Source organism: Electrophorus electricus, chromosome 15 (genome assembly GCF_013358815.1).
Source record: "Electrophorus electricus isolate fEleEle1 chromosome 15, fEleEle1.pri, whole genome shotgun sequence".
Taxonomy (NCBI): Eukaryota; Metazoa; Chordata; class Actinopteri; order Gymnotiformes; family Gymnotidae; genus Electrophorus; species Electrophorus electricus.
Window position 1 is genome coordinate 17837883 of NC_049549.1, and position 24681 is coordinate 17862563.

The 24681-nt window shown below is 41.9% G+C and overlaps 3 protein-coding genes across 5 annotated transcripts; 1 reads left to right on the forward strand and 2 right to left on the reverse strand.

Annotated features, from left to right (window-relative positions):
• Positions 1 to 663: 663 nt before the first annotated feature.
• On the reverse strand, positions 664 to 6661 carry rps6kb1b (ribosomal protein S6 kinase b, polypeptide 1b). The gene is made up of 15 exons (XM_027021208.2): positions 6494 to 6661; positions 5431 to 5474; positions 5019 to 5139; positions 4830 to 4898; positions 4538 to 4685; positions 4116 to 4173; positions 3727 to 3827; positions 3337 to 3427; positions 2467 to 2557; positions 2126 to 2233; positions 1964 to 2026; positions 1724 to 1801; positions 1531 to 1638; positions 1328 to 1440; positions 664 to 1087 (listed from the first exon to the last, which is right to left on the reverse strand). Exons 1-15 carry the CDS (start codon positions 6560 to 6562, stop codon positions 841 to 843), a joined length of 1509 nt encoding a protein of 502 aa, XP_026877009.1. The 5' UTR covers positions 6563 to 6661; the 3' UTR covers positions 664 to 840.
• A 3381-nt stretch (positions 6662 to 10042) lies between these two features.
• tubd1 (tubulin, delta 1) lies at positions 10043 to 12826 on the forward strand. Its single transcript, XM_027021232.2, has 8 exons — positions 10043 to 10678; positions 10842 to 10989; positions 11097 to 11313; positions 11408 to 11639; positions 11728 to 11892; positions 12046 to 12174; positions 12314 to 12497; positions 12594 to 12826. Exons 1-8 carry the CDS (start codon positions 10528 to 10530, stop codon positions 12694 to 12696), a joined length of 1329 nt encoding a protein of 442 aa, XP_026877033.1. The 5' UTR covers positions 10043 to 10527; the 3' UTR covers positions 12697 to 12826.
• Positions 12827 to 13982: 1156 nt separating this feature from the next.
• On the reverse strand, positions 13983 to 24583 carry vmp1 (vacuole membrane protein 1). 3 transcript variants are annotated; one of them, XM_027021233.2, is made up of 12 exons: positions 24504 to 24583; positions 23487 to 23578; positions 23046 to 23178; positions 22722 to 22812; positions 22358 to 22468; positions 20231 to 20398; positions 19485 to 19616; positions 18223 to 18303; positions 17705 to 17821; positions 17071 to 17132; positions 15179 to 15281; positions 13983 to 14881 (listed from the first exon to the last, which is right to left on the reverse strand). In XM_027021233.2, exons 2-12 carry the CDS (start codon positions 23563 to 23565, stop codon positions 14738 to 14740), a joined length of 1221 nt encoding a protein of 406 aa, XP_026877034.2. In that variant the 5' UTR covers positions 23566 to 23578; positions 24504 to 24583; the 3' UTR covers positions 13983 to 14737. The 3 variants fall into 3 exon arrangements, with proteins under 3 accessions (XP_026877034.2, XP_026877037.2, XP_026877038.1); XM_027021236.2 differs by lacking the exon at positions 24504 to 24583 and adding an exon at positions 23793 to 24472; XM_027021237.2 differs by lacking the exons at positions 22358 to 22468; positions 22722 to 22812; positions 23046 to 23178; positions 23487 to 23578; positions 24504 to 24583 and adding an exon at positions 20790 to 22343.
• Positions 24584 to 24681: the final 98 nt, after the last annotated feature.

The following is a 24681-nucleotide window of genomic DNA, read 5'->3' on the forward strand; positions in this document are numbered from 1 at the left end:
TTTTGTACAACTTGTATGCATCACATCTTTGTTTTTGCTTTTTTAGCTTTAGAACAAACTTTGCAGAGCATACATTTCAACTGCAAAAACAATCCACCTGCACATTTATATATATAAAAGAAAAAAAAAAATTTAAAAAGTCAATGTCTTTGTTTTTTATTGAGGCTTTAGTGTACTGACCCATCATCTCTATCACTGTGGCATATGTTCATTGTTCAAAGAGAATAAGACTTAAGCCAATTTATCGACCTCTGCTCTGGTGGAATCCCCATAATACATTCACCTCTTTTAATTAACAATGATTTAATTCAGATTCAGAAAGCCACTCTGCTTCCCAAGGAATACTGTAAAACCAGAGCGTCCCAGGCAAGCCATTCCTCATCAGCATTGATCATCTTGAAGGGAGCACCATGTCATCTAGTGTGCACACTTAGCAAAACAGTGTCATATTTGATCTGCTTTGTTCATGTGTTTCATGATCCTTTTGCAGTACAATCATGTAAAAAAAAAAAAAAAAAAAAAAAAAGTCATTGATCCAAAAGAAGGCCCAATCCTGATAATCCATCTGATATGTCGAGACAGGAAGCATCTGAGAAGAACGTGGTCTGAGATTGTTGGGTTTTTTTTTTTTTTGGGGGGGGGGGGGGGGGGGGGGGGGGAGACTGGAAGTAGTGTCTCGAGCTCAGTAAACCACACATGCTCATCAGACAGGGAAGGACAGTCTACAATAGGAGGAGGTCGCATGACGGTGGGGGTGGGAGGAGAGAGATATCCATTTTCCCTAATATTTATATAAAAGAAACGGAGACAGCAAAGTAAACCTCTAAGTCAAGCTAATGGTCATAGGTTCATCCGCAGATGCTCTGGTCTCTTGGACAGAACTGGGTATGCCTGCTGTTTGAAAGGGCCCATGGCAGATCCCGGGGCCTGCCTGATGGGCAGGGGAGCAGTGACTTCAGCACTGGCAGCGATGTCCATCTGGTCCATGGTAGACACCTCCATGGCAAGCTCCGTTGGAGACTGGAGAGAGGACACTCCGGGCATGGGAGGACCTCGGGGCCAGCAGTCTCCGGTGAACTTGACAGGGCTAAGAAACAGGAAGCAGCAATCACTGATGACATGTGCAAATTCACTTGTGACACAAGCAAGGCATGAATTTTATGAATTAACCCTAGCCTCATCTGTAATTGAAAAATCTGCCCAACAATTTATAATGTATAGTTTCACTGTCATGCACATTAAACTCATCGTGGATTACACCTTGTACAGCAAGCAGTATACAGTCAACAAAAGTTGAAATAGCATGGCGACATTAAATTCAGATTACCTCACAGGCGTTCTTGGGCTCCCTAAAAAGCGTCGAGGTGAACGAATTTTTGGCTCAAATGAGAACTTCTCCTTAACGTTTTCCAACACAGATGGAGCTACATAAGTAAAGCCCTAGAGGATTTCAAAAGGAGGACACAACGTGAGAAACTGTGTTTGTTAACCATGCTTGGGTTGGTGTACATGGAGTATACACCTCCTTACCAGGAAGACCTGATTTGCACTCTCGCTGAGCGTGGAGTCGTCGGGACTGTCTACAGGCGTTTGGCTGGTGAACTTCGAATCAAACTGACTGACGTCTTCAGCCGATTGCTACAGAAAGAAGAGCAGAGTTCAGGTGCCCCACTGAGAACTACTCCCTAAAGTGGCAGCAGAGAAAGCGCGAGAGCAAGCTCACCAGGAAAGGCCTGAACGGTGGCTCAACTTTCCTCGCAAGCAGGTCATCCCAGTTAATTGCCCGGAAAAAGGGATGAGTCTAAGAACAAGAAAGTGTAGTGAAACGCAGACGACACCATCACCCTGCAAGTTTGTAATTTAGCCAAAAGCCTCCTCAAATCAGCACGCGTGAAGGGAGTGTTGAGGGAACCTACTCAAGCGCTACACAAAGACATTCAGCTCAAACTCAGCACCAACTGACCTGCACCTCTGTAGCATCTCCAGGTCCGGCTCCGAGTCGAGATGAGGCACTTCTTTTTAGCAGCTAGACAATTACATGTTTTAATTGATTTTTTTTATAAACATAAAAAACCAATCAACTTGCCAAAGAGATGGTACGTGGAGCACAGTAATGTTCTTGTACCTTTTTCAGCAGGTCCCTGGCTTCTTGTGTGAGGTAGGGGGGGAGGTTCAGCTTGCATTTAAGAATACGGTCAATAGTTTTCTTACGGTTCTCTCCAGTAAAAGGTGGCTATAAAGGCAAATCAATATAATCTTTTACACAACTAGGACATAATACATTGGCAACCAGTGTGGTTCAATCTGTTTAATGTAGTTCATGTCAAATCAATTAAGACCCAAGATGCACTTCAAGTTTGCTTGCTAACCCATAAATGTAACGCTCACTTGAGATATACACTTAAAACAGCGGACTATTATGCCCCCTATATGAATACCACGTTAAACCAAGGAATTTGCACTCACAGCCCCAGTTAACATGTCATACATCAAGGCTCCGAGACTCCACCAATCAACAGCACGATTGTGCCCACTTCTCATGAGAATCTCTGGAGCCCTATAATAAATCACAGCACAAGTCACACATAGCCTGTAATGTCTAGCATTTTAGGACCATGGACATGAAAATGGTTACCAGTTAATGAATTTAACCCTTTGTGCCAGACCACCCCAATTTGTGTGCACTCACACCCCGTTTTCCTGCAATTCATAGCATATAAAATGCAAAACAAACAACAGTGGCACGGGTTTCATTGTGTGATGGTGTGAGTAAGTAATCTAGAAAAGAACACAGTGTTATCTTTAAACAGACCCCTTGTCCACTGTTTTGACTGTAATGGTAAAAGTCTTCCTTGGTATCATAGCTGGCTCTGGGAAAAGTGACACCAATGTTGCATTGATTAAAAGCTTAAAAAAGTGCAAGGCATGAATTATTAGCCATCAAAGAATATTGCCTAATGCCTACAAGAGTCATGCAGAGATATTCGTGCAACAGTACTAAGCCACAGTATGTCCCACCACAAGTTTCCGTATTCCCACACCAGAGATTTTATTCTAACATTTTTGTAAAAAAACAAAATTGTGAAATTAAAATCTTTTGATCTAGAAAATAAAAACTCATGCAAAAACAATTTTATTCATAAAAACAGTAACAGAAAAAAACAAACAAAAACACACAAGTCTATCTAGAACCACACAAATTTTAGATACATGTGTGTGGCATGTACTGCTGCATTTCAAAGAAGTTCAAGAATACAGGTAGTGGAAAATGCTGAAGAACAGGCAAGGTTTAAAAGGTACATACACATATGACCAACTTCTAACGAAATCACTCACATGTACTCAATGGTGCCACAGAAGGTGTGAGTGACAGTTCCATCATGAATGGATTCCTTACACAATCCAAAGTCTGTCAATTTAACATGGCCTTTCCAAGAAAAAGACAAAACGTTACAAATAAGAAACCTCAGCCACAAGAACACACTTGTATTTCAAATTCATTGAAGCCCAATCAGAAACTGGCCCAAGAAACAGGATTTCTTTCTTGTACTGCAAGAGCAATGATTTTCAAAACAACAACGATGCTAAACACCCCATTATTAAACTCAGAGGTAATCCTTAGTCTTCCATGGAATCATATCAGTAAATCCCAAACAGGAGGTTAAACATTTCTCTTATTAATCGTTTTATTGATAATGAGATTGTTAATAAAGAGTGAAGCCTCACCTTGACTACTCAGCATGATGTTTTCGGGTTTAAGGTCCCGGTAGATTATGCCCTTCTGATGCAGGTGGCCCAGAGCCATAGAAATTTCTGCCAAGTAAAAGCTGCAAGTAAAAAGCCTCTGGGATCATTACTGATTATCTTCTTATTACTCCAGTCAAGAAATCAAATCTAATCTGATCACAAACCTACGCACCTCTGAAAGTAAAAGTCCTTAGCACAACAATATACATTTAATAATGGTGAGTTCTCACAAAGCTACTTCTCAAATAAATCAATTAAATAAAACATGAAAAGAATTATTAAAACACAATGCTGTTATTTCAAAAGGTAGGTGTTCCCTTAAAAATCAGCAAAGAAAACAATAAGAGCAAGAGCAGAACCATCCTTACCAGGCAGTGTCTTCCATAAAAATCCCTTCCCTTTCCAATTGCATAAAAAGTTCCCCACCTGTAAAGACCACCAATGATTAGAGATTCTTCTTAAACGTCTTATTTTTTTTTTTTACTGGAGGGAAAATCTCTTAAAAAAGGACAACAAAAAAATAATACGATCCCCTCCAAAATGCCAGACATCATATCAAACACAGGAGTGAAGCACAGAAACCAAACAGCATTGTGAAGTCTAAATGACTGTACATTGCAAATGTACATGAATGAAGACATTCAAGGAAGAGAGAAATTCAAGTAAGACATTCCATTACACATTACAGGGGGGATATATCTCCTAGCAACTCCATGGCAACAGGAAGACACTGAAAAAAAATGAGAGGCAAACTGTCTTTACAGACAAAGGTGGAGCTTGATTCACTGACCACTTAGGTATTCAAGGATGAGGTAAAGCTTGCCGCCGGTCTGAAAGGCATAGATGAGATCAACAATGAAAGGGTGCTTCACTTCCTCCAAAATGTTGCGTTCAGCCTTGGTATGGGCTGTGTCCTTGGCATTCCGCACGATCATAGCCTAGAAAAAGTCATGTTAGGAACAAAAATAAAAATAATGAAATAAAACTGACATTCAGAATATCTAAAAAAATTAATACAGTACAAAAAATAACATTTTGATGTATAATTATTGAAACCTTGCAAATTAAATATCAACACAAACCTTTTTCAAGACTTTCATAGCAAATATTTTTCCTGACCCCGCACCCGTCACCTTCCGAACTTGGAAAACCTGTGAAGTTAATGCTCTTTTTAAAATGCCCCTTAATAGTACAAACCAAGTAGAACTAGTATATGCAACCATTTCTGAAATAAACAAGTCAGACACAGAAATGTCCCCATAAATACATACCTTTCCATAGCCACCTTTTCCCAAAACACGCAACAACTCAAAGCATTCTGGACGTATGCTCTCTGTGCCTTGGTTTACATTGTCCTCAGATATTTCAATCTTCTCACAGTCCTCCATATTACTGAGTACACACATGCATACATATATAAAATTCCAAGAAGTCATTTTAAGTGTCACTTCTCAAATACTGGAAAATACTAATCTAGTTTATGTAACAAATTTAGTGTGTACTTGTATTCATTTTTAACTAAATGGCATTTCCCGTGGTTTCTCACACTGTGTAGTTGGCCATCTATCGAACCAATACGTTTAATCGCACTTTCATATGAATGACATCAGCGTTTGTAGTGGTGACGGTGATGCCCTCTGCAAACTGCAAAAGACGTTACATACAAAATATATAAATACTCACAATTCAAAGCCACTGCACTGATCCATTAAGTCAGTGATCTGAGCCTACAAAAATAAATAAAACAGTAGATTTGTTGGTCAGCCGTTACGAATAACCGGTATGCATTCCATTACCGTTGGACTGCAATTTGAAAACTGATCTTTTATTAGGAGCCTTGCACGAGGACACGGCCATTAGCGGGTTGGTGGCGATCGGCTATTCAGTCTTCGTCAACATCATTAATCTGCTGGCCTTGCTTTAGTGTCAGTCTTCACCACCATCACTAATGTGCTAGCCTTGCTTTAGTGTCGCCTTTCTTTTGAACGTAGCTCATCTAGCTGCCTGGTTACCTAACCTAGGTTAGCTTGCCATATGAAAACACGCCTCCTAAACTTACTGTGGCCAGCAAAGACCCTAGAAATTGTTCATGAAACGTGTCATCAATAACTAGTTGTCATATATGACAACTTCAGAAATATTTGGCAAGTGACCTGGACAGCTAGCTAGATATCTAATCTATCGTACTAACACAAAGTTTCAAGTTACGTTACATGCAGAATAACGTATACATGTTGGGCAGGTAACTTGATCATAATCAAGCGGTTTCCTAAAGCTAGCTAACCACAACACGATATAACAATGCTTAGCCATCACTAGCACACGACTAAAATGTATCTGCCGAAAGTAGTCGGGAAGTCTTCTCTGACCTGCCACTGCTAATTTTAGACATTCACATAGGCATTTCAGAAAGAAATTGAGAGATAGCTAGCTAGCAAGCTAACGAGAGATCTATCTATCTATCTATATATATATATATCTCAGAGCTTGCTAGCATAACAATTAGCCACCTGGTAAACTAGCTAGCACTAGCTAGCGTTAGCTATCTAACTGTTCTGTCTTAAGTAAGGGTTTCCGTTGACAAATACAGTTAGGCCTAACATCTCTGTCAAGGCATTTAACCAAAGCCACAGGCCGACCAGTGAGCAAGCGCGCTAGCTAACATAGCTAACATCGCTAACAGCCCAGCTAGCAGGGTGGCACGCTCGTGCAGCCATGCGACTCGAGCTGTGACAAAACTCTCTACCTCCTCGAGCTCATCATCGGAGACATTTTCCTCCGGCTGATCCAGATCAATGTCGAAGACTCCAGCCATTGTTTATTTCGCCCCGTTAATCCACTTTTACTGAGAGAGTACGTGGTACTTCCCGCCTCATGGACATGAACACACCGTCGCCATGACCGGCAAAGGTAAGGGCATGCGCACAGTAGTGCGTAAAGGGCACCCCCACGCGGAGGGATTAGGCACACACGCGCCCTTTAATTTAGCGCCGAGCTTCAGTAACTCTCGCAGCATGATGCACATTGTAAGCGATCAGTCTTAAAGACAAAGCGATCGACTCACATGAACAGTTGAGCAGGACTGGGATTTTATAATGGTTCACTGGTTAGTTATCCCCAAGATGTGTATTCAGAACATGTGAACCGTGGTTTACTAATCACTTGACCCACTCAGAAAGGATCAATCAAGTTCTCATACATTTATCATTTTTAAATACAAATGCATATCAAACGCATATCAGCGGTCAAAGCTCATTCTGTTCCTTCAGCCCTTCAGCAAGGCCCTGCCTGCCCGACCATCATTCAACATTCACTATACGCTGGCTGTATGAACAGTAGAGTGCTTCACTGTTTTCAAACACTATCTCGTTGAAAGGTAATTTAATCAAACTTGATCAGGCACTTGACCACTCCTGTTTAGTAATTGCTGTAATTGTATTGTATTCTATAGTATTGTATTGTAGATCTCATCCTAGATTTCAGCACTGACACTTGCCTCTTGCATATCTTGGTTAAGGGTATTTTTGGACTCTAACCTATTTGTGCTAGTAAGGATATTTTAAGTAGATAACTAAAGCAGTTTTGGAAGTTGCTCTTAATAAACACTATAAATGTGAATGTTAATATCAGACCAGCGCCTGTGCTCCACTTGAGATCAATCTCTAATCCATGACAAATGTTGTCACCTCCTAAATAAGATTTTGTGAGGATCCTTGCTTCCCTACAGAAAGTATTCAAATGCACAATACTTTGATCAGGGCTGATGAAGTATATTTCTCTGTCTGAAATTTTCTGGTTCTCTGGAATCCTTGTCCTTGAGTACTTTCCGTTGAATATCTCCCTCTCCTGTGTGACTGGATCTCCAACTTGATAACAGGCAGATCACAATCAATACACGTGGGCAACTGTGCCTCATCCACCCTCACCCTCAGCACTGGAGCTCCCCAGGGTTGTGTCCTAAGCCCCCTGCTCTACTTACTGTACACCTACGACTGCGTGGCCACTTCCAACTCTACCACCATTGTCAAGTTTGTTGACGATACCGTCGCCATGTGCCTGATCTCGGACAACGAAGAGAGGGCCTACCTGGAGGAGATTAAACACCTGGAGAACTGGTGCCAGGAAAATAATCTCCTCCTAAACATCAGTAAGACAAAGGAGCTGATTGTGGACTGCAGCAAGAAGCAGGAGCAGCACTACCCACCTGTGAGGATCAGTGGAACCATGGTGGAGAGAGTAGATAGTTTCAGGTGCCTTGGAGTTCACATCTCGCAGGACCTGTCCTGGTCCCACCACGGCAACTCCCTGGCAAAGAAGGCTCGTCAGCGTCTTTACCACCTCAGACGCCTAAAAGACTTCAGACTGCCCTCCAAGGTGCTGCAGAACTTCTACACCTGCACTATTGAGAGCATCCTCACAGGAAACATCACAGTCTGGTTTGGGAACTGCACCAAGCAGGACAGGCAAGGACTCCAGAGCGTGGCACATTCAGCAGAGCGCATCACTCATATGGAACTTCCTGACCTGCAGACCATCTACTACAAGCGGTGCCAGACCAAGGCTAGGAGGATTGTGAAGGACCGCACCCATCCCAACAATGGGATGTTGAGGTCAGGGAAGCGCTTTCGCTCCCTGAAGACCAACACAGAGAGACTGAAGTGGAGCTTCTTCCCACAGGCCATTCAGACCCTGAATCAGGGCAACTGATGGACCTGATGGGACTACTCTGTGTATGATACAATAACATCATTTAAAAAAACTATTTTTTTTAAAAACCTGTAAACTGTAAATAGTAAAAACTGGAAATTGTACATTGTATATATGCATGGTATACATCCCTTCTTCTCCTCCTCATTCTCCTCATCCCCTCTTCATTCATCATAACATATTTATTTATTCACTAAACCGTATCCATTTCCCTGCATCTCTCCTCAGCCATGGATAGAGAAGTTACAAAATGCATTTCACTGCCAGCTATACCATGTATGACTAGGTACGTGACAAATAAACTTTGAAATATATATATATATATATATATATATATATATATATATATATTACACTAGTAGTGGCACCAGTAGAAAACACTGAGCTAAAGCGCATTGTACACAGACAGTCTCCAGATGGCTGAGGCTCTGTAGCTGGACACCTATGGGACTTAAATAGGGAGCTACTGGAACATGGGACAGGATAAGGTGATTACAAATATATGGGTGATTGGGAACAGAGGTATAGTTGCAAAGTGTGATACACACCCAAAGCAGTTTTCATTTAAATGTACTTGTTTAATTTGAAAGTGATTTCCCTTTTTGCCATACTCATAAGACTGTCCTAAAACTCTACTGGCATCTTTCTGTCCTTTTTAGCACATTGTAGGTTACCCTTTCTGGTTGTGAGGCTCACAAGTGGTTTTTCTGTTGTGGTAAACCTTTCCTCTATGGCAAACTTCATCAAAATGTGCATAATTCTTTGAGAGTGTTTATTATTTTGTCATTTTCAGCTGAATGTTTTCTTTATGATTGAAATCCACTACTCTGGACTTCTATGGTCTCACCAGTGGATTCTTATTTATCAACAATGAACCACTTAATTGAACAAAACATTTGTCTGGAAAGATTAAATATTCTGAACAGAATTTAAATGAAGTACTAATGAGGCCTAAGATTAATGAATACAAACTGAATAAGTAACACAGGGTGGCTGATGTCTTCTATTCCAATCTCCTCAGTGGTCAAAGCGAACTGCTCTCCTGTGAAAATGCTCTCCAACTCTGAGCCACATCTCCTCCTGCATCCACTGTAGCACACCTGCAGGAGGTGACTATCCCTCACATCGATACCAGAGCACTCAGAGCAGCGCGGGGAGAAGTACCACACACATACACTTCAAACATGTATTGGTCCTTCAGCTATTATTTAGAGACTATATGGGCTGTTTGTTAGCAGTATTCAATGATTTCATAACTGGAGGAATGTTAATTGATTTTGATTTTCATTTACAGCATTTAGCTGACGCTTTTATCCAAAGCGACTTACAATTATGACTGAATAAAACTGAATTTATGAATCTCTATTTAAATATCTCTATTTAAATATATTTCAAAGCTACCGTTCACTGATGTCATCTACATTGTTAGCATTCAACAAGATATTTCACGTGAGGGTCCCCAAAGGTCCTAGAGGAGCAGATTTAGCCTAAATTACATCTCAGAAGGATTTTGAGAATTAATCAGATAGAAGTAATAGAAGAAATATGAGAGTTTGAGCGCCATCTATAGTCAAGTTTTTCCCGGGTGCCGAATCATGTAGGTTAAGGTGGCGTAGAACATCCGAATGGCTGCAACCTTGCCGGCTCGCAGAAATAAGGTGCTAGCTAGCTAATAAAAATTACTCAACTGACTGTTACAGCGACGGAAGCAGTGCTTGCATTGTATTGTGAGAAATCTAACTAGGGTAAGCTAACTAGCGAACGTATGTGAACGTGGAAGCAGCGGGAAAACAAGGAGTTTAACAGTCTAGGGTTGGCAGGGTTATTAGGACGCACCCACAACTAGCCAGCTCGCCATGTAGCTAGCTGAAGAGACCTGTTGGAATTGTTAGTGCTAACTAGCTAACCAGGCAAACCTTTAACATGCCACCCATGATACTGTAAAGCTTTGTGTACTTACAATTGCGTAGTTACAGTAGTTTATAAATATAGCTAACATAATTTCTAAAATATAACGTTAACCAGTGTCTCCTAGCTAGGTTGGCTAACGCTAACCTGTAGCTGTAGCCAGACATGTCCGTTGTGACAGTGCAATTAGGCCAGTGTGGCAATCAAATAGGTCAAGAAATGTTCAGCACCATACATGATGATTCTGTTGGAGCCGGTCAAAAAATGTACAAGGAATGCAGCGAAGAGAGATTCTTTCGTGTGAATGCAGCTGGAGGTAGGTAGTTAGCAAGGTCACTAATAAGTAGTGACACTTATGTCGTGTACTGTGTGTGAAACACGTATAAGTTCGCTAGCTTTTACGTTACATCTGGTTAGCCTTAGCTATGTTTTTCGGAAAGTTTTAGACGTTTTCTGTGATTGCGTTCTGACTCTTGCAGCGCTGGTGGCGCGGGCTGTTCTTGTTGACATGGAACCTAAAGTTATTTCTCGAGCCATAGCAAAAGCCTCGAAGTCGGGACACTGGACATATGGGGACAAGGCGCACTTCTGCCAGAAACAAGGCTCTGGAAACAACTGGGCAAACGGGTAAGAGGGGACCCATCCCCTGATGCGTTTCATATTGTACTCCCGTTGTGCCCGTTTCTTACTGCGTCGTGTTTGAGCCTGTGTGTTGTCACGTGTTTTCTGTGTAGCTACTGCGTTCACGGCCCTCGTCACCGGGACGCAGTGGAGGACCTCGTCCGCAGGGAGGCGGAACGCTGCGATCGCCTAGCGGGCATCTTTGCCATCATGAGTGTCGCCGGGGGGACAGGTTCTGGGGTCGGCACCTACGTCACACAGTGTCTGCGAGACATGTATCCGCAGTCCTTTATTCTTAATCATCTGACATGGCCATATGCAACAGGGGAGGTAAATGGCTTGTATGTCTGAAGAGAGTGTGCTGCTTGTCGGTGGAAAGATTACTGTGGACGTTCACTTTTAATTCCCTCTGCTCCTGTCAAAGGTGATCGTGCAGAACTACAACTCGGTGCTCACGCTGTCTCGCCTCTACCACCTGTCCGACGCCCTCGTGGTTCACGAGAATGACACTGTTCACAAGATCTGCAGCCAGCTGATGAACATCAAGAACATCTCAATCAGTGATATTAACAGGGTAATCGCTCACCAGCTGGGTAGCATTCTGCAGCCTGCAGTCACTACAGACTCGGCCCCTCACTACTGCAGGAATGCTCTAGGTACCGTTCTTTATTTTATTAGCACACACTGCGGTGTCTTTTGACTGGCGAGAACAAAGATGTACTCTGATGAATGTGTTTTGTCCAGGTGACTTGCTGAGCTCCCTGGTGTGTCATCCAGAATATAAATTGCTGTCCTTGTGTAGCATCCCACAGATGTCTCAAACCTCTCTGGCCTACAGTGCTTATACTTGGCCTGGATTGCTCAAACATTTAAGACAGATGCTTATTGCCAATGCCAGAATGGAAGAAGGTGGGTGGCCTAAACTGATACAACTGTGCACTCATTTACTAACTGTCATTGTAATTGAACTGATGTGTCTGGTCTATTTATATGAAATCTGTGGGTTTAAAAAAAGGTGCATTAAAATTTGTCAAAAGCTGTTAAACTTGCCCTTTCCTACAGGTATTGATTGGAAAGTGTGTGTTCCACTGTCTGGAGAGGAAAGCACAGCAAACAGACAAATGTGCTTTAACAGGTCACTCTCTAACCTTCTGATCCTGAGAGGTAAAGATGCTTCGAGTGCAGATACAGGTAATTAGACATCTGATGCATGATCAACAAATGCACACTGAGTAGATAATCAGGCTAATCAAAGCCAAGGTAACATACCACCAGGTGTAGTTTTCACTTTAGGTTGACTTGATTTTAATAAACTTTTTTGGATCAACAGGTGGTTTTAAGGATGCTTCACTTTATGTGCCATGGCTTCCACCAGGGGGCACTTTCAACACATGGAATTCACCTGTGCCCTTCAATGGCTATGAGAAGTCAGCCACTTTAGTCAGCAACAGCCAGTCTCTGCTGAAACCTCTGGATAATATTGTTAGAAAGGCTTGGAATATGTTTGCCTCTAGGTGAGACAAAGAATGCATTGATGTGGTATACTGTATTTTAAAATGTTATTTTCTTGCATCAGGTTATGAATGATTAAGTTTTTTCTCCCTCCATAGGGCTTATATTCATCAATATACCAAATTTGGAATTTCAGAAGAGAATTTCCTTGACAGCTTTGCCATGTTGGAACAGATTATCTCTAGTTACACACACCTCTGAATCTAGTTTTTCAGATTTCTTAGGAATGTTAATGCCTGTCATGAATTCACATTAGAAAATATAAGTCCTTATTGCAACCTGAAAAGCTCTGTATAGTGTTTTTTTTTTTAATTATAAAGAGAAAACAGCAGATAAGACCCCTTTGTTTAGTTATCTGGGAATGTAACATTACATAGTCATACACTACAGAAAGTTGGAACACATTCACACAAGTTTCTCATCCAGAAGAGAATGGGGCAGTTCAGTGCACATACTGTAGTCACATACATGTTTAGGTAGTATTCAATGTTTTACAAGGTTATTTCAAGCCATTTTAAATCAACTGTGCTTTTATTTGACACAACCAGCCAGCCACATTTTTTAATGAAGGAAAATAAATGCAGTCATCTTTATTTTTGTGTATATACACACACACACACAAATAAATAAATATACACACACACACACACACACACACATGTTGACATCATATAGGTATGGGAGAGTGACAAGCATAGACAAGTCTCCATGAGAATCTAAGCATATAAAACACTAAATTAAATAATGATTAACGTCCATTTTCCCCACTTGCGTCTCTAGTACCTTATGTGAAATGAAAAGGCCTGATTTGAACTTGACTACTGCACAGTTTACTAAAAGAAACTTGGCATAAATATTGATAAAGCTATTTGGACCAAATAACCCTGATGCCATTTGGGGAAACCAGGCTGTCCAAACAACTCTGGAGACGAGAACACTAGAAAATTATATATATGTTACACTGGTTACTGGTAACAGAAGTAGACAGAACACAAATACATTTATTCAGGTCCTTTGTGGTGATCAACCCAAAGTTTCAGTCAGCCTATAGACTGCTGTTGCCTTTAGGAGCTCAGAGCCAACACCAGTCTGATAAGCTAACCGACACAATGGCACCGAAAGCAGCAATTGCCTAGTTGGCAAAACTGGCTTGAACAAAGAATTTCCATAGACCTGCTTATCAAATTAACCGTTTATAAGACCTAATCATGCCACTTGTTTATGTCATCTTAGAGGTTCATATGTAACATACTGTAGTAGGAAATACTAATAAGCAAAGCCTTTCATTCCCTCACAAAGTCTTGACATTTTACAGTAACATTTAGAAAGCTACTTGTATTTTATACTGTACACTTACCTATTTAGGTGAACCTGTTCAGTGTTTCCAAGTGCAGGTTTCAGAAAGGACTTCCATGATAAATACGAGAATTCCATGACAAACGCACAATACAGGCAAAAGCTGGCTCGTGGAAAGTATAACAAAACAATGATATTATTCCAATTTAATGTCAAAAAGTAAGTCAACATTAGCTGAGAGATTTTTTTTCTACTTACAGAACAAAGGCAGACAGAAAAACAAGAATGAGGCAGTTTCTAAAGGGAGACATCTACACGCACAGCACATGAGGCAAGGTCAGTTTTCTGCCTTACTAGGTTAAAATCAGTTCAGTCTTTATGGCAGATGGATAGTTCTCTTCAGACTTCAACAAAGCTATGCATTCATGTTGAAACTAATTATTTACACAATGCGTAAACTATTAAGTAATCGCACTGAAGTTTTGATATTGCTATCCTTGTATAACAAAAAGAAAAAAGTGACAGGTTAAAAAAAAAAAAACTCCCTGAAAACAGCCAATGCATCAACATTCTCATAACATACAGCTTACAAATCTGACCCTGCCTAGACACATCGTTACCATAAAAATTAAATAAATTATAGCGATCAGAACTGTATTCACTTCAATGGAAGCATGACCCTGCTGTGTTGCATGAGGTATTGCAACAAGTATAACTGCTCAGTCTTTGCTAGACTGTCTTGTCTCTGTAGAAGTAAAAATCACACCGTTATAACATCTGATTTTAATATTCAAACACTACAGACAAATGAGAAAAAAAAGGAAGTTGGGTATCCAACATAATGTTACACAGAGAAGCACACATAAATTAGTGCTCATTTAGCCTTTGTGGTTAAACGTTTCTTAGCTCCCAGAATAGGAGCCAGAGATGGTTTACTGTAAGTCTATCACTTGGTTTTCTCCTCAGAGTATTTCCTCTGCTGGAGCCGCTTGGCATAGCTCTGTGCCATGGAGTTTATGATAGACAGAATAAAATAGAAGACCATGACAAGTACCACTTTCTCAAAAACCCAGGAAAGCCAGTTCTCCCCCTGCACAGAAGAAGCAAAAAACAGTTTCAGGAATAAGGCACCTACATTCAGCCTCGTGTTTAAAGATACTCAAAAATCCAGTCTCAGGTCAAAATAGTGGGCTCAAAAGCTGCAGCCATGTAATGCCAGGCAAACATCTGAACGAACTAAACTAAATGAACAGACAGTGGCAACCTGCCTTAAAGCCTTGTACCAATAAGTCCCTGAACCACCAAGGGCTCTACATTTGAAAAGCAATGTTTAAAAAAAACAAAACAAAAAACAAAAGCCCACCCTCAAACCCCCTCGGTTTCTTACCGCAGGTGTGCCATCTCCAGATGGATGATGCAGCTTCGTTCTCTGGGCTTCAAGGTATTCACTAAAAGGCTTCTGCAAGGAAGCTCCAACTCCAGGTATAGCACTGTGAACGCAGCCAAACACACTAGATTAGCCCAACCGCTACTCACCAGGCCAAGCCCCCGAAGACCAGTAGATTGCCGAAGACGCCTGGCGCTCAGTAACTCCAGCTGAGGTGGCATGGCACAGTGGAGAGACAACTCTTTGAACGCTCACTTATATTACGGAGGTTCCTGTTAGAACTGGTCTGAAGCCATAAATTAGGAAATGACTCGACACTGTGTCATCAGTGCTATGTATGAAGGACCGCCCAGGTCTCAAGGAATGACTATCACTGACACACATCTAATATATAGCACAACTGCACACACTCAAAGGAGAAAATAATAAAGCCTCAGATGGGATTGATGTATAATACAGATTATACATGGTGCAAATTAACATGATTTAGTTTACTGCTAGATATACTAGACAATCTGACACCAATTACCAGAAACCTGATGGTATCTGATGATCTTTTTCAAGAGAAAACATGTTCATTTTAAAAGTAACTAATTAAAGAAGCACATAACTTGCTTTGTCAGGACTCATCCAACCCCACACCAATGTGTGAGCCAAGGACTTCTGGTTAGGAGCCTGAACAATTTCTACATCATAAGAACCAAACTAAGCCTGACTCAAAACTCTTACCACTTTCCTTTGATCAAGTTATAATCTGTCATAAAAAGAGGTGCAGGCCCAATTAAGAATGAAAAAAAAATCTGATTATATTTCTTAGGAGTGTGAAAAGAGGGACACGTTATCTCTGATTTATGTGGTTGATCACAGAACTCATCTACTTCTGGAAAAACCACAACCCATCTTCATAAAAGATGTTTTTCAGACATACCAAAACCAGACTGTGCTGCTCACTGAGTTATTAAGAAAAATGTTTTAAAGGAAAAGTTCACAGTTCTTGAGTTGACGATTCGTGGTAATACATCTTAAAACTGTACTGAGACTAAACTGCATGCAAGCATTCAAAATGCGCGCACAAACACACACACACACACACACACACACACACACACACACACACACACCATTAAAGAATTTACTGGCCAACTTCCTTTTTCCTAGACATGGAAATTCCAAAATATTACTGAATGCAGACACAATCACCGAGATGACTGGCTCAGATGTACGAGAGCACACCGACGGTGATTGGATTCACAAACCCCAAAACAAAACAACCTCTTGTAGCATAAAGCTCTTCAGATAATTATTTTATCTTTGCTATCTGTTTGCTATCAAAAGGCAACAACTGAGTGCATGCATGACTAAGACACTCGAGGCTATTCTAAGACAGACACAGCTATCTAGCCAACAGCCCAAATCTTCTACTGGTTCATGGATTAACGTGCCGCAATATAAACATTGCAAACATCTACTCTCTTAAGGAAAGGTTTATACAGAGAGATATAATATGTTTATGGTATTATATGTTTTTATATAGCTGTTTTATTTATCACATCAACAAATAATTGTAGTTTTCATTATTCTATTAAAAAACAAAAAACAAAACAGTTATTATGCTGTGGTCTGTCAAAGGGAGTGTGCGTGCTCTCAGCCCAGTGTGTCCAAAGCCTGCTGCCACTGATCTGAATCTCTGACCAAGCATTCTGGACACACAGAAAAGAGCTCTCTGGATCAGGCCACGCTTTTAACCGTCCTCCGCGCCGTCTTTCACTTACTTCTTACAAACATTTTGGTTTTCATATTAACAGAAGTTCATTTAGAAACTTCAGCATTACCAGAGTCCAAAGGTTGCCATGGTTACACCACTTCAGAACGTCTGCGGCCCCATTACTCACCCGATCAGAGAGACCATCTGCTCCACTATGTGTCGGCTAAATGTTATGATAACAAACAGTTTCTGTGGAGAGACGAGATGTGGACAGTTTCAGACAGTGAATCAAACGTGAGCTGTTGGGGAGATTTGGTGGGGGGGAAGGGTCATCCGCGTGGGACTAATTGTGAGGAGGGAGGGATATGACACGTAAAGCCCTGGGGCACAGTGTGTCTGTACACGATGCTGAGAGACACCCCCTCTCCCCCACCGCAGAAAAGGGAGCTGAAATCACTAGCGGACGAGCTTGTGTCTGCTTGTTCTAAAGACTAGAAACACACAAGTACTGCTGTCTCTCTTGACCCCTTGACAATAGGAACTGCAGGGGCCGGCAGTGATTTAACCAAAAGGAATTTGGTGATCTGGTGATTTTGATGCGGCTTGGGCCGAAAATTCTCATTAGCCACAAGCGAGTAGTAACGCTGACCGCTAGAGATGAGTTTGGGCAGATTTAAAGTCAGTTGTAGGTCATTCTGTGGCTCTATGACTATGATTATATTATTACTGTTATAGGAAATGAACAGAAGGATTCATCTGCAAGCTCTGTTTGTGTAAGTGTGTGTGCATGCGTTTTTATTTATATAAACACCCACCCATACCTGGATGTGCATCTTAATTACTGCTTTTCCAATTAAAGTTGCCCCGAAGAAGGTCCAAAATGGAATAAGGAAATGCCCACATGTAATGCCAGCCAGGTCAAACAAGGGATTTGGGATCTGAGATGAAAAACATACAGCACATAAGCAGAACTGTTCGTTCCTAGGTTCACATCAAATAGGTTCACCAATGTGATTTGTAGTGCGATATGTAGGAATACAGTCACATTATAGTATTTTTGACCCCACTGTGCGGTCTTGGTCAAAATGCGAATTGTATACATTGCAAACTGTAAACACATTATAAATATCAGCACTTCTTAAATTACCTTTGCCATTCAAATGGCAGCTGGGTGAAGACAACATGCCTGAAATAAATCTAATACACATTATTTTTAAAAGGAACTTTACAGCAGTAACAACCAACCAAGGACCGCCTCCATATCACACACTGCTGTAGGTTCATGTACTACTAAACTTAATTCAATTAAAATACAGAAAGAGAAACAAAATAAACTTACTGAGGCACACGCAAGGATTCCCAAGAAGCCCACTTTCTGAACCATGTTTTGAACAGCAAGTTTGGCTCTCGTTGCAAAGTCCTGCAAAGAAGAGTAAAGATTTTGCAGCCTTTGCCAGGAATTCAGTATTACACCATACTGTATGTCTGGAGCTACAGCAGATGAAAGACCCGAGGACCTGCAATTCAGCTAGTCCAGGACCAGATCAGAGTGCGGGTAAAGCGCAACCAAGCTGGGCTCCAACTTCACCAGGAGCACAACATGCTCTGAAACAGTGTAAACTTATCACATCAGAATTGGTTCACTTTACTTCAGTTATTCAACTCTCTTTCAAGGGCTGCTGCTTTAACAAAGAACTCAAATTTCATAGCTGTAACACTCATTTTTGGCCAGAAATGGTATTTGAAGTCCTGCTATTTTTAGTGAGCTGAGATTTATTCTACATTTCAAGAGGAAGAAGGTCTGTCCAGAGCATGACATGCATAAACCCCCAACATTTCTGGTAGAAATATGATGCCACAATGTTGAGCAATGAAGTTAATTTAGGCAATAGTGAGGAGGGGCATGCTGTAATGTTTACAAAGACTACTATATGCTGAAACAGATCACGAAACACTGTTACTTTGTTTACATTCTTTTACATGCTGGTGAAAGGGAGAACTCTTACTAATGGGGCATCTGCCAGAGGGGTCCACACTGAATACAACTTACAGCAGTTAACCAATTAAAACACTTCCAGTGAACAGAACAGGCTATGTGGGGTCCACACAGACACCAACGGTCCATAATTAAAAGGAAGCACTCCTTCTGAGTCACCCACATTTCAAAGAGTTTACTGGAAGTCAGGGGAGGGCTTTTCAAAGAAGTGGTCATGTGACCAGGATCAGTAAACCACAGTGCCCAGGGACCATGGAGAGCCAGAAGAACGACGGGGCATCACCTCCAAGATCAAAAGCCCATGAACCCTGAACCCTGAACCCTGGTACAGTGTGGGACGCCCCGTGAACATGCGCTCCACTGCCTTTGTGAACACTCTGAAGAACACAGTGTGAACTTCTATTGAGATCAGTGCACACGGCTTTGACCCAGTAATACTAGCTGTCACACAAATACCGCTTAGCTGTCGACACAGCTAGTAACACTTTGAATGGAAGACTGATGTGTGTTTCACACTGGCTTTGTTCCTCTACCAATATATTGCGGTGGTTTTGGCAGAATGTGTGGTGTGTGTGTTTACGTGTGGAGCATATGTGAGCCATCACCTGTGCACTCTGGGCCTGCTCCAGCATTTCCTCAAATTCCTTGTAGTCTTCATCGTCTGGTTCAGCTCCAGAGAGACGCGCTGCTCGCGCCATGAAGTAGGGTGGCAGTTCCCCAATAGCTGTGCCTGCACCCTGCAGGCACGCACGCACACACACACACAGCGTTAACACCCCCACCTGCCCTACGCTCTACATGCGCAGACACACACACACACACAGTGCTAATACCACCATGGCCCTACGTGCACACATACACACAGTGTTAACACCCCCAACTGCCCTGCATCCTGTGTGCACACACACACACACACACACACACACACACACACACAGTGTTAACACCAACATCACCCTCGGCTCTAACGCTGCGTCAGTGACTGCCGGGTTTCTTTGTTTGTTATTTGTAAAGTAGCCCAAACGCAATCATAGCTAATCACAAATGAACTCATTTTAGTGGCATATGATATTATGCAAATGATTCTGCACTAACTCCCATTCATTACAAAAACAAAAAAAAACCCTTCCTTTTTTGTTTTTAACCAACTGTTGCTTTAATAACATGTGATTACTCAAAACGTGTCCCTGCCACTCACTTCTAAACATGTCTGTAAGATAATCAGATCCCCCATATGACTGAAGATAAATCACATCCCCCCTTATGACTGTGGAGAGAGAGAGAAAAGAGTCTCAAACTCCAAACTTGGTCTAAAGTGTGTGGTGTGTAAATGCAGCTCCTACATACGTACCCACATGCAGGCCTCCAAGCGGACCTTGGACATGATGGTCCAGAGGGAGATACTGTCTGGAGCCGCTTCCTCGTCGGGACATATGATCTGGGCCGGGTACGGCGGCTCGGGGAAGTTGACGGAGCCACACTCGTACGCAGCAAGCGTGACAGATGCTATGTGGGGGCCCTGAAAGGACAAGCATGCCGTGGTGAGCTAGGGGCCATTCCTTCCTTGCAGCAATAGCCTCCCTGTCAATACATGAGTGCATGAACAACTAACGTTCTTCTGGGGTTACAGGGAGAACAAAGCTCTCTGAAAACAACGTCAGCATCCACCGTATGGGTTTGCTTGTAGAAAAATACTGGTGCTTTTGTACAAGTACGATTATTTTGTGTGTGTGTTTTTTATTTAATTCAATTTTGCAGGAGGTCTCTGGGCAAAGCTACTTAACTGCACAGCGATTCCCATGCTGTCTTTTACTACACATTTATCACACCACTTTGGCAATTCCTGTCTGGTAGAATAAGACTCACAAAAGTACCCAGCAGTAGACTAAACACACAGAGCTCATCACCACCTGAGCCACTGAACAGAGGCTGCAGTAGATCAGTGAAGTCATCTTCTCCCTGGGCCTGCTGCGTGGGCATCCTAGAGGGAGAGGACTCCACATAATTCACACACTCTATACGGGTCGAGTACGTTGCAAACTCATGACACACTTCCTAGACCTTCGGTTGGCAGGACACACTCTGGCCAGAGTCATCCGACAGCACTCTGAACAAGCCAGGTGGGGTTTTATTACTGTAATCAACTTGTTGCTTAGGACAACAGGAATCTAAACCATTGCTTGAGGCAGTAAAACAGTAGCAAATGTGGGAACAAGCTAAAACCTTTCTACCAGTAGGACAGAAATCAGCAATACGGCGCACTTTTGCCACAGGGTAAGGACGGTCTGGTCCGGTGTAGTCAGGCAGCCCAAAGCTTCTCAGCCAACATAGAACTGCTGCTCAGCTGAAGTCATCAAGACAGGAACACGTCAGTCCCACAGTGCTAGTGGGGCTGAGCTCATGATGGAGTCATGGAACAGAAGTGCTGGCATGGCTCACCCATAAGCAACAACCAAAATAACCTAGCAGATATGAACTCACCCCATAGAGCAGGCTTTATTAAACATAGGGCTGATATTTATGATTTGTGGTTGAAGCTAAAGTTGAAATGTTTTATATTCTTACATGTTATTTTGGTGAGCTACTTTTGATTCTGAATATTTGTTGTGATTAATGGTCGGCTGTGATGCGTTAACTCATGTCAAACTCTGCTGTGTCGGCGCTCTGCTGGGGGGACGTGCGCTATGCCTGAAGGACTGACGTGGCTCCCCAGCACTTGCAGTTTCTGGTCCCTGTGTGTCCACAAGCTGAACATGAAAGGCAACCACACGCGAATCATTGCAACAGTCCCGATGACATCACCAGGCTTGTCCAGAAAGCAACGGCTCTCACCACCATCTGAGAACTCTGAGTCAATGGAAGTGAGTGATGAGACCGACCATGAGAAGCACAAAATTTAGAGGGGAGAGACACAAAGAACACGGATCTGGCAGCCCTGGGAACCATCTCACTCCTTGTCATGGAAAGGCATTCCGGAGGAAAATATATGGATAAATGATTAAAACGAAAGGTAATAAAAACTGATAACATTTAAAAGTAGCTTTCACTTAATACTCAATGTGGAAAAACAGATTAGGACAAACTCTAAATGAGGTGACATCTGTGCTGTAAATTTGGAAAAGATGAAAGTTGATATGAGGAAAAGTCCAACGTCTATATTTAACCACGACCAGTCACTTACAGTTTACCTTCTAACTACAACCAGTCATCATCAGTAATAATAATAATAAACAACAATAACAATAATATTTAATTCATATAGCATCTTTCACAAGCCCAAGGACACTACATTGGAAGGGGAAAAAAAACATCCAAAGCAAATCTGAACTAACACACCAGAGCTACTCGGACATCTCCATACATTTAAAGCAGAAGGGACAAAAGGTAGATACAAGTCAATTTCAATATCTAACAGATTTATACGTTATTCATAAGTCTTCTCCATTACTGCCTCCCCTGACCTGTAAGGAGCTCTTACCAGATATAGAAGGAACGTGTGAAGTCCTGTGCCAAGGCCCACTGAAGACAGAATCCCCAAACCTACCCAGTAGGCACACCATAGGATCTTGTTCTCCAGGTACTGTACATACTGCAGAGTGAGGAAAAGGAAAAAGTCAGCAAACAAGAGCAAAAGGATGGAAGATGCCGACCCATCCTCAGGAAGCCACTGGAACATCGTTTCATTGACATGGTAGGCATGACTCTTCAAACTGATCGGTGGAATTGTTCAGTGCCACTTCAAAAAGGCTTTGATATGGTGTTTGATGGGGGGGGGGGGGACTCTTTTTGTATGTTAATAATCGTTTGTTAAATAAAGCGCATGTTAATAATCAGATTCTCACCTTCTGATGAGCTCCCTCTATAGAGTAGGCCATTGAAAAAACTGATACAAGCACCAAGACCAGAAACACCACAGTCCTTCTCAGCCACAGCCTGCAAAACAGCAGCAGCGCACGCAGTTAATACGGCCAAACACCGCCTCACTGGGGAATGTAACTACATGATAACCTCCACGTCACCGTCACTACTTACTGCTGAATTAACTGCTGCCTGGCTTGTCTGAGAAAAAGCTAAAGCTCCTTGTTAATCACCACACATGGTTCAGCTCCTAAACGTCCACTGACTTGAGAAATTAAAAGAGGGAAAAAAAAAAGCCAATAACTTACTTCCATGTCCACTCTTTAAAAACGATGAGGGTTTCTAAGAAAGAATACTGTAGCGTAAGGAGAGGCTTCCTCCACAGCACTAGAGAGAGACGCTCTTCTCTGTCTTGCTGTTTTCTCTCTCTGACTGACACATCTAAAGGAACAGAGCACATGTTCAGACATACAACAACATAAGCCATTAAGCTAGCCCTCTCACTTCAGCCAAAAACAAACAATCTTAGGATCATATCAGAAAACAATACATCCTCTTAGAAAGTACAACAACAAAGCAATATGTAGAGAAAGATGGCAGCTGCATATTTATATATATACACAGTAGGTACACGTCAGTTTATCTAATCAGAACGGTGTTATCTGGAGGTGCCCCTTGACCTGTAAAACTGGAATTTTGAACGTGTGCAGTTTTGACAAACAGGCTTACTTGTAATTCACAATACCAACCTGTAAAATTACCATTACGATTTTCCTTAGTTCCAAGACGCTTCTGTGATAATTCACAGTCCGCTCCATATTCAGCCATCTCACACAATTGTCTGCAAACCAGCGGAGGCAAAGAGAAGAGGGGAAAGTCTGAAAATGGGGTAATGAAGGAGGGAAAGCATTCCTCTCTGACTGCACAAGTTCCCAAATAACCCAACAGATTGGTGCCCCCTACATTAGGCAAAAATATATGATGTGTTTCTTTTGTTTTGGTTACATTTGATACACTAATTTTGTGTCGATAATGCATAATGTATACCAATATACCTCGACCACTACACGACTTTAAAGGACAGAATCGTCTACACAGTGAAATGACAAAGGGAAGAACGAAGAGCTTGTAGAAAAATCCTCCACAAGTAGGACAAGCAAAATGAGAAGGTGTCATTCCACAAACTGGCCCGGTTCTAGCTGGGGTTAGCTAGGTTAGCTCATTACAGTCACGGCCACTGAAACCATCCGTCTGTAACTCAAGAACAATGCGATGTTCGTTGGTAAATTTTGATAATCCTGTCATACCTCGTGTGAATGTTTTACAATACAAGTGATTTTGCTCCACAGTAAACGACGCGGTCCTCGCGCCCCATAGATAGCTACGTATGCTAATCTAGCTAAGCAAGCGGAAACCTGTCAGCAAGGAGATGGTAGCGAAGACATCACAGTACACGTTTTGTGTATAGCGAATGTAACTGAACAGAGTAAACACAGTTACGTGTTGATTTAAGGATTTATACAGCTAATAGAGAAATCAGATGGATAGTTAGCTTGGCTAGCTAAGGTTAGCCAACTACCTGACAGACTAAAAGGTAATTATCGCTAGCTGTCTTTAAATTTGGACATTATACCTAGAAACATTACCTAGATTACCTATACCTAGATTTCGCATACAAGATACAAGCGCCCAGTAATACTGACATGAAGATACGTTTTTTGTTAAAACAACCCAGTTTTACTATAGCACAGTACAGGTGATACTACCGTGAGTTCCAACAAGCTTGCCCAAGCTCCTGGTTCTCCTGCCAATGTGGATCCTGAAGACACCAACACCGGTATCGCACTTCCGGAAAATGGTCGACCGCTTTATACATAATAAAAGTCACTTTAACGAAAATATTTGGCCAAACATTTCTTTATATCCAGTAACACGTGTTCAAAC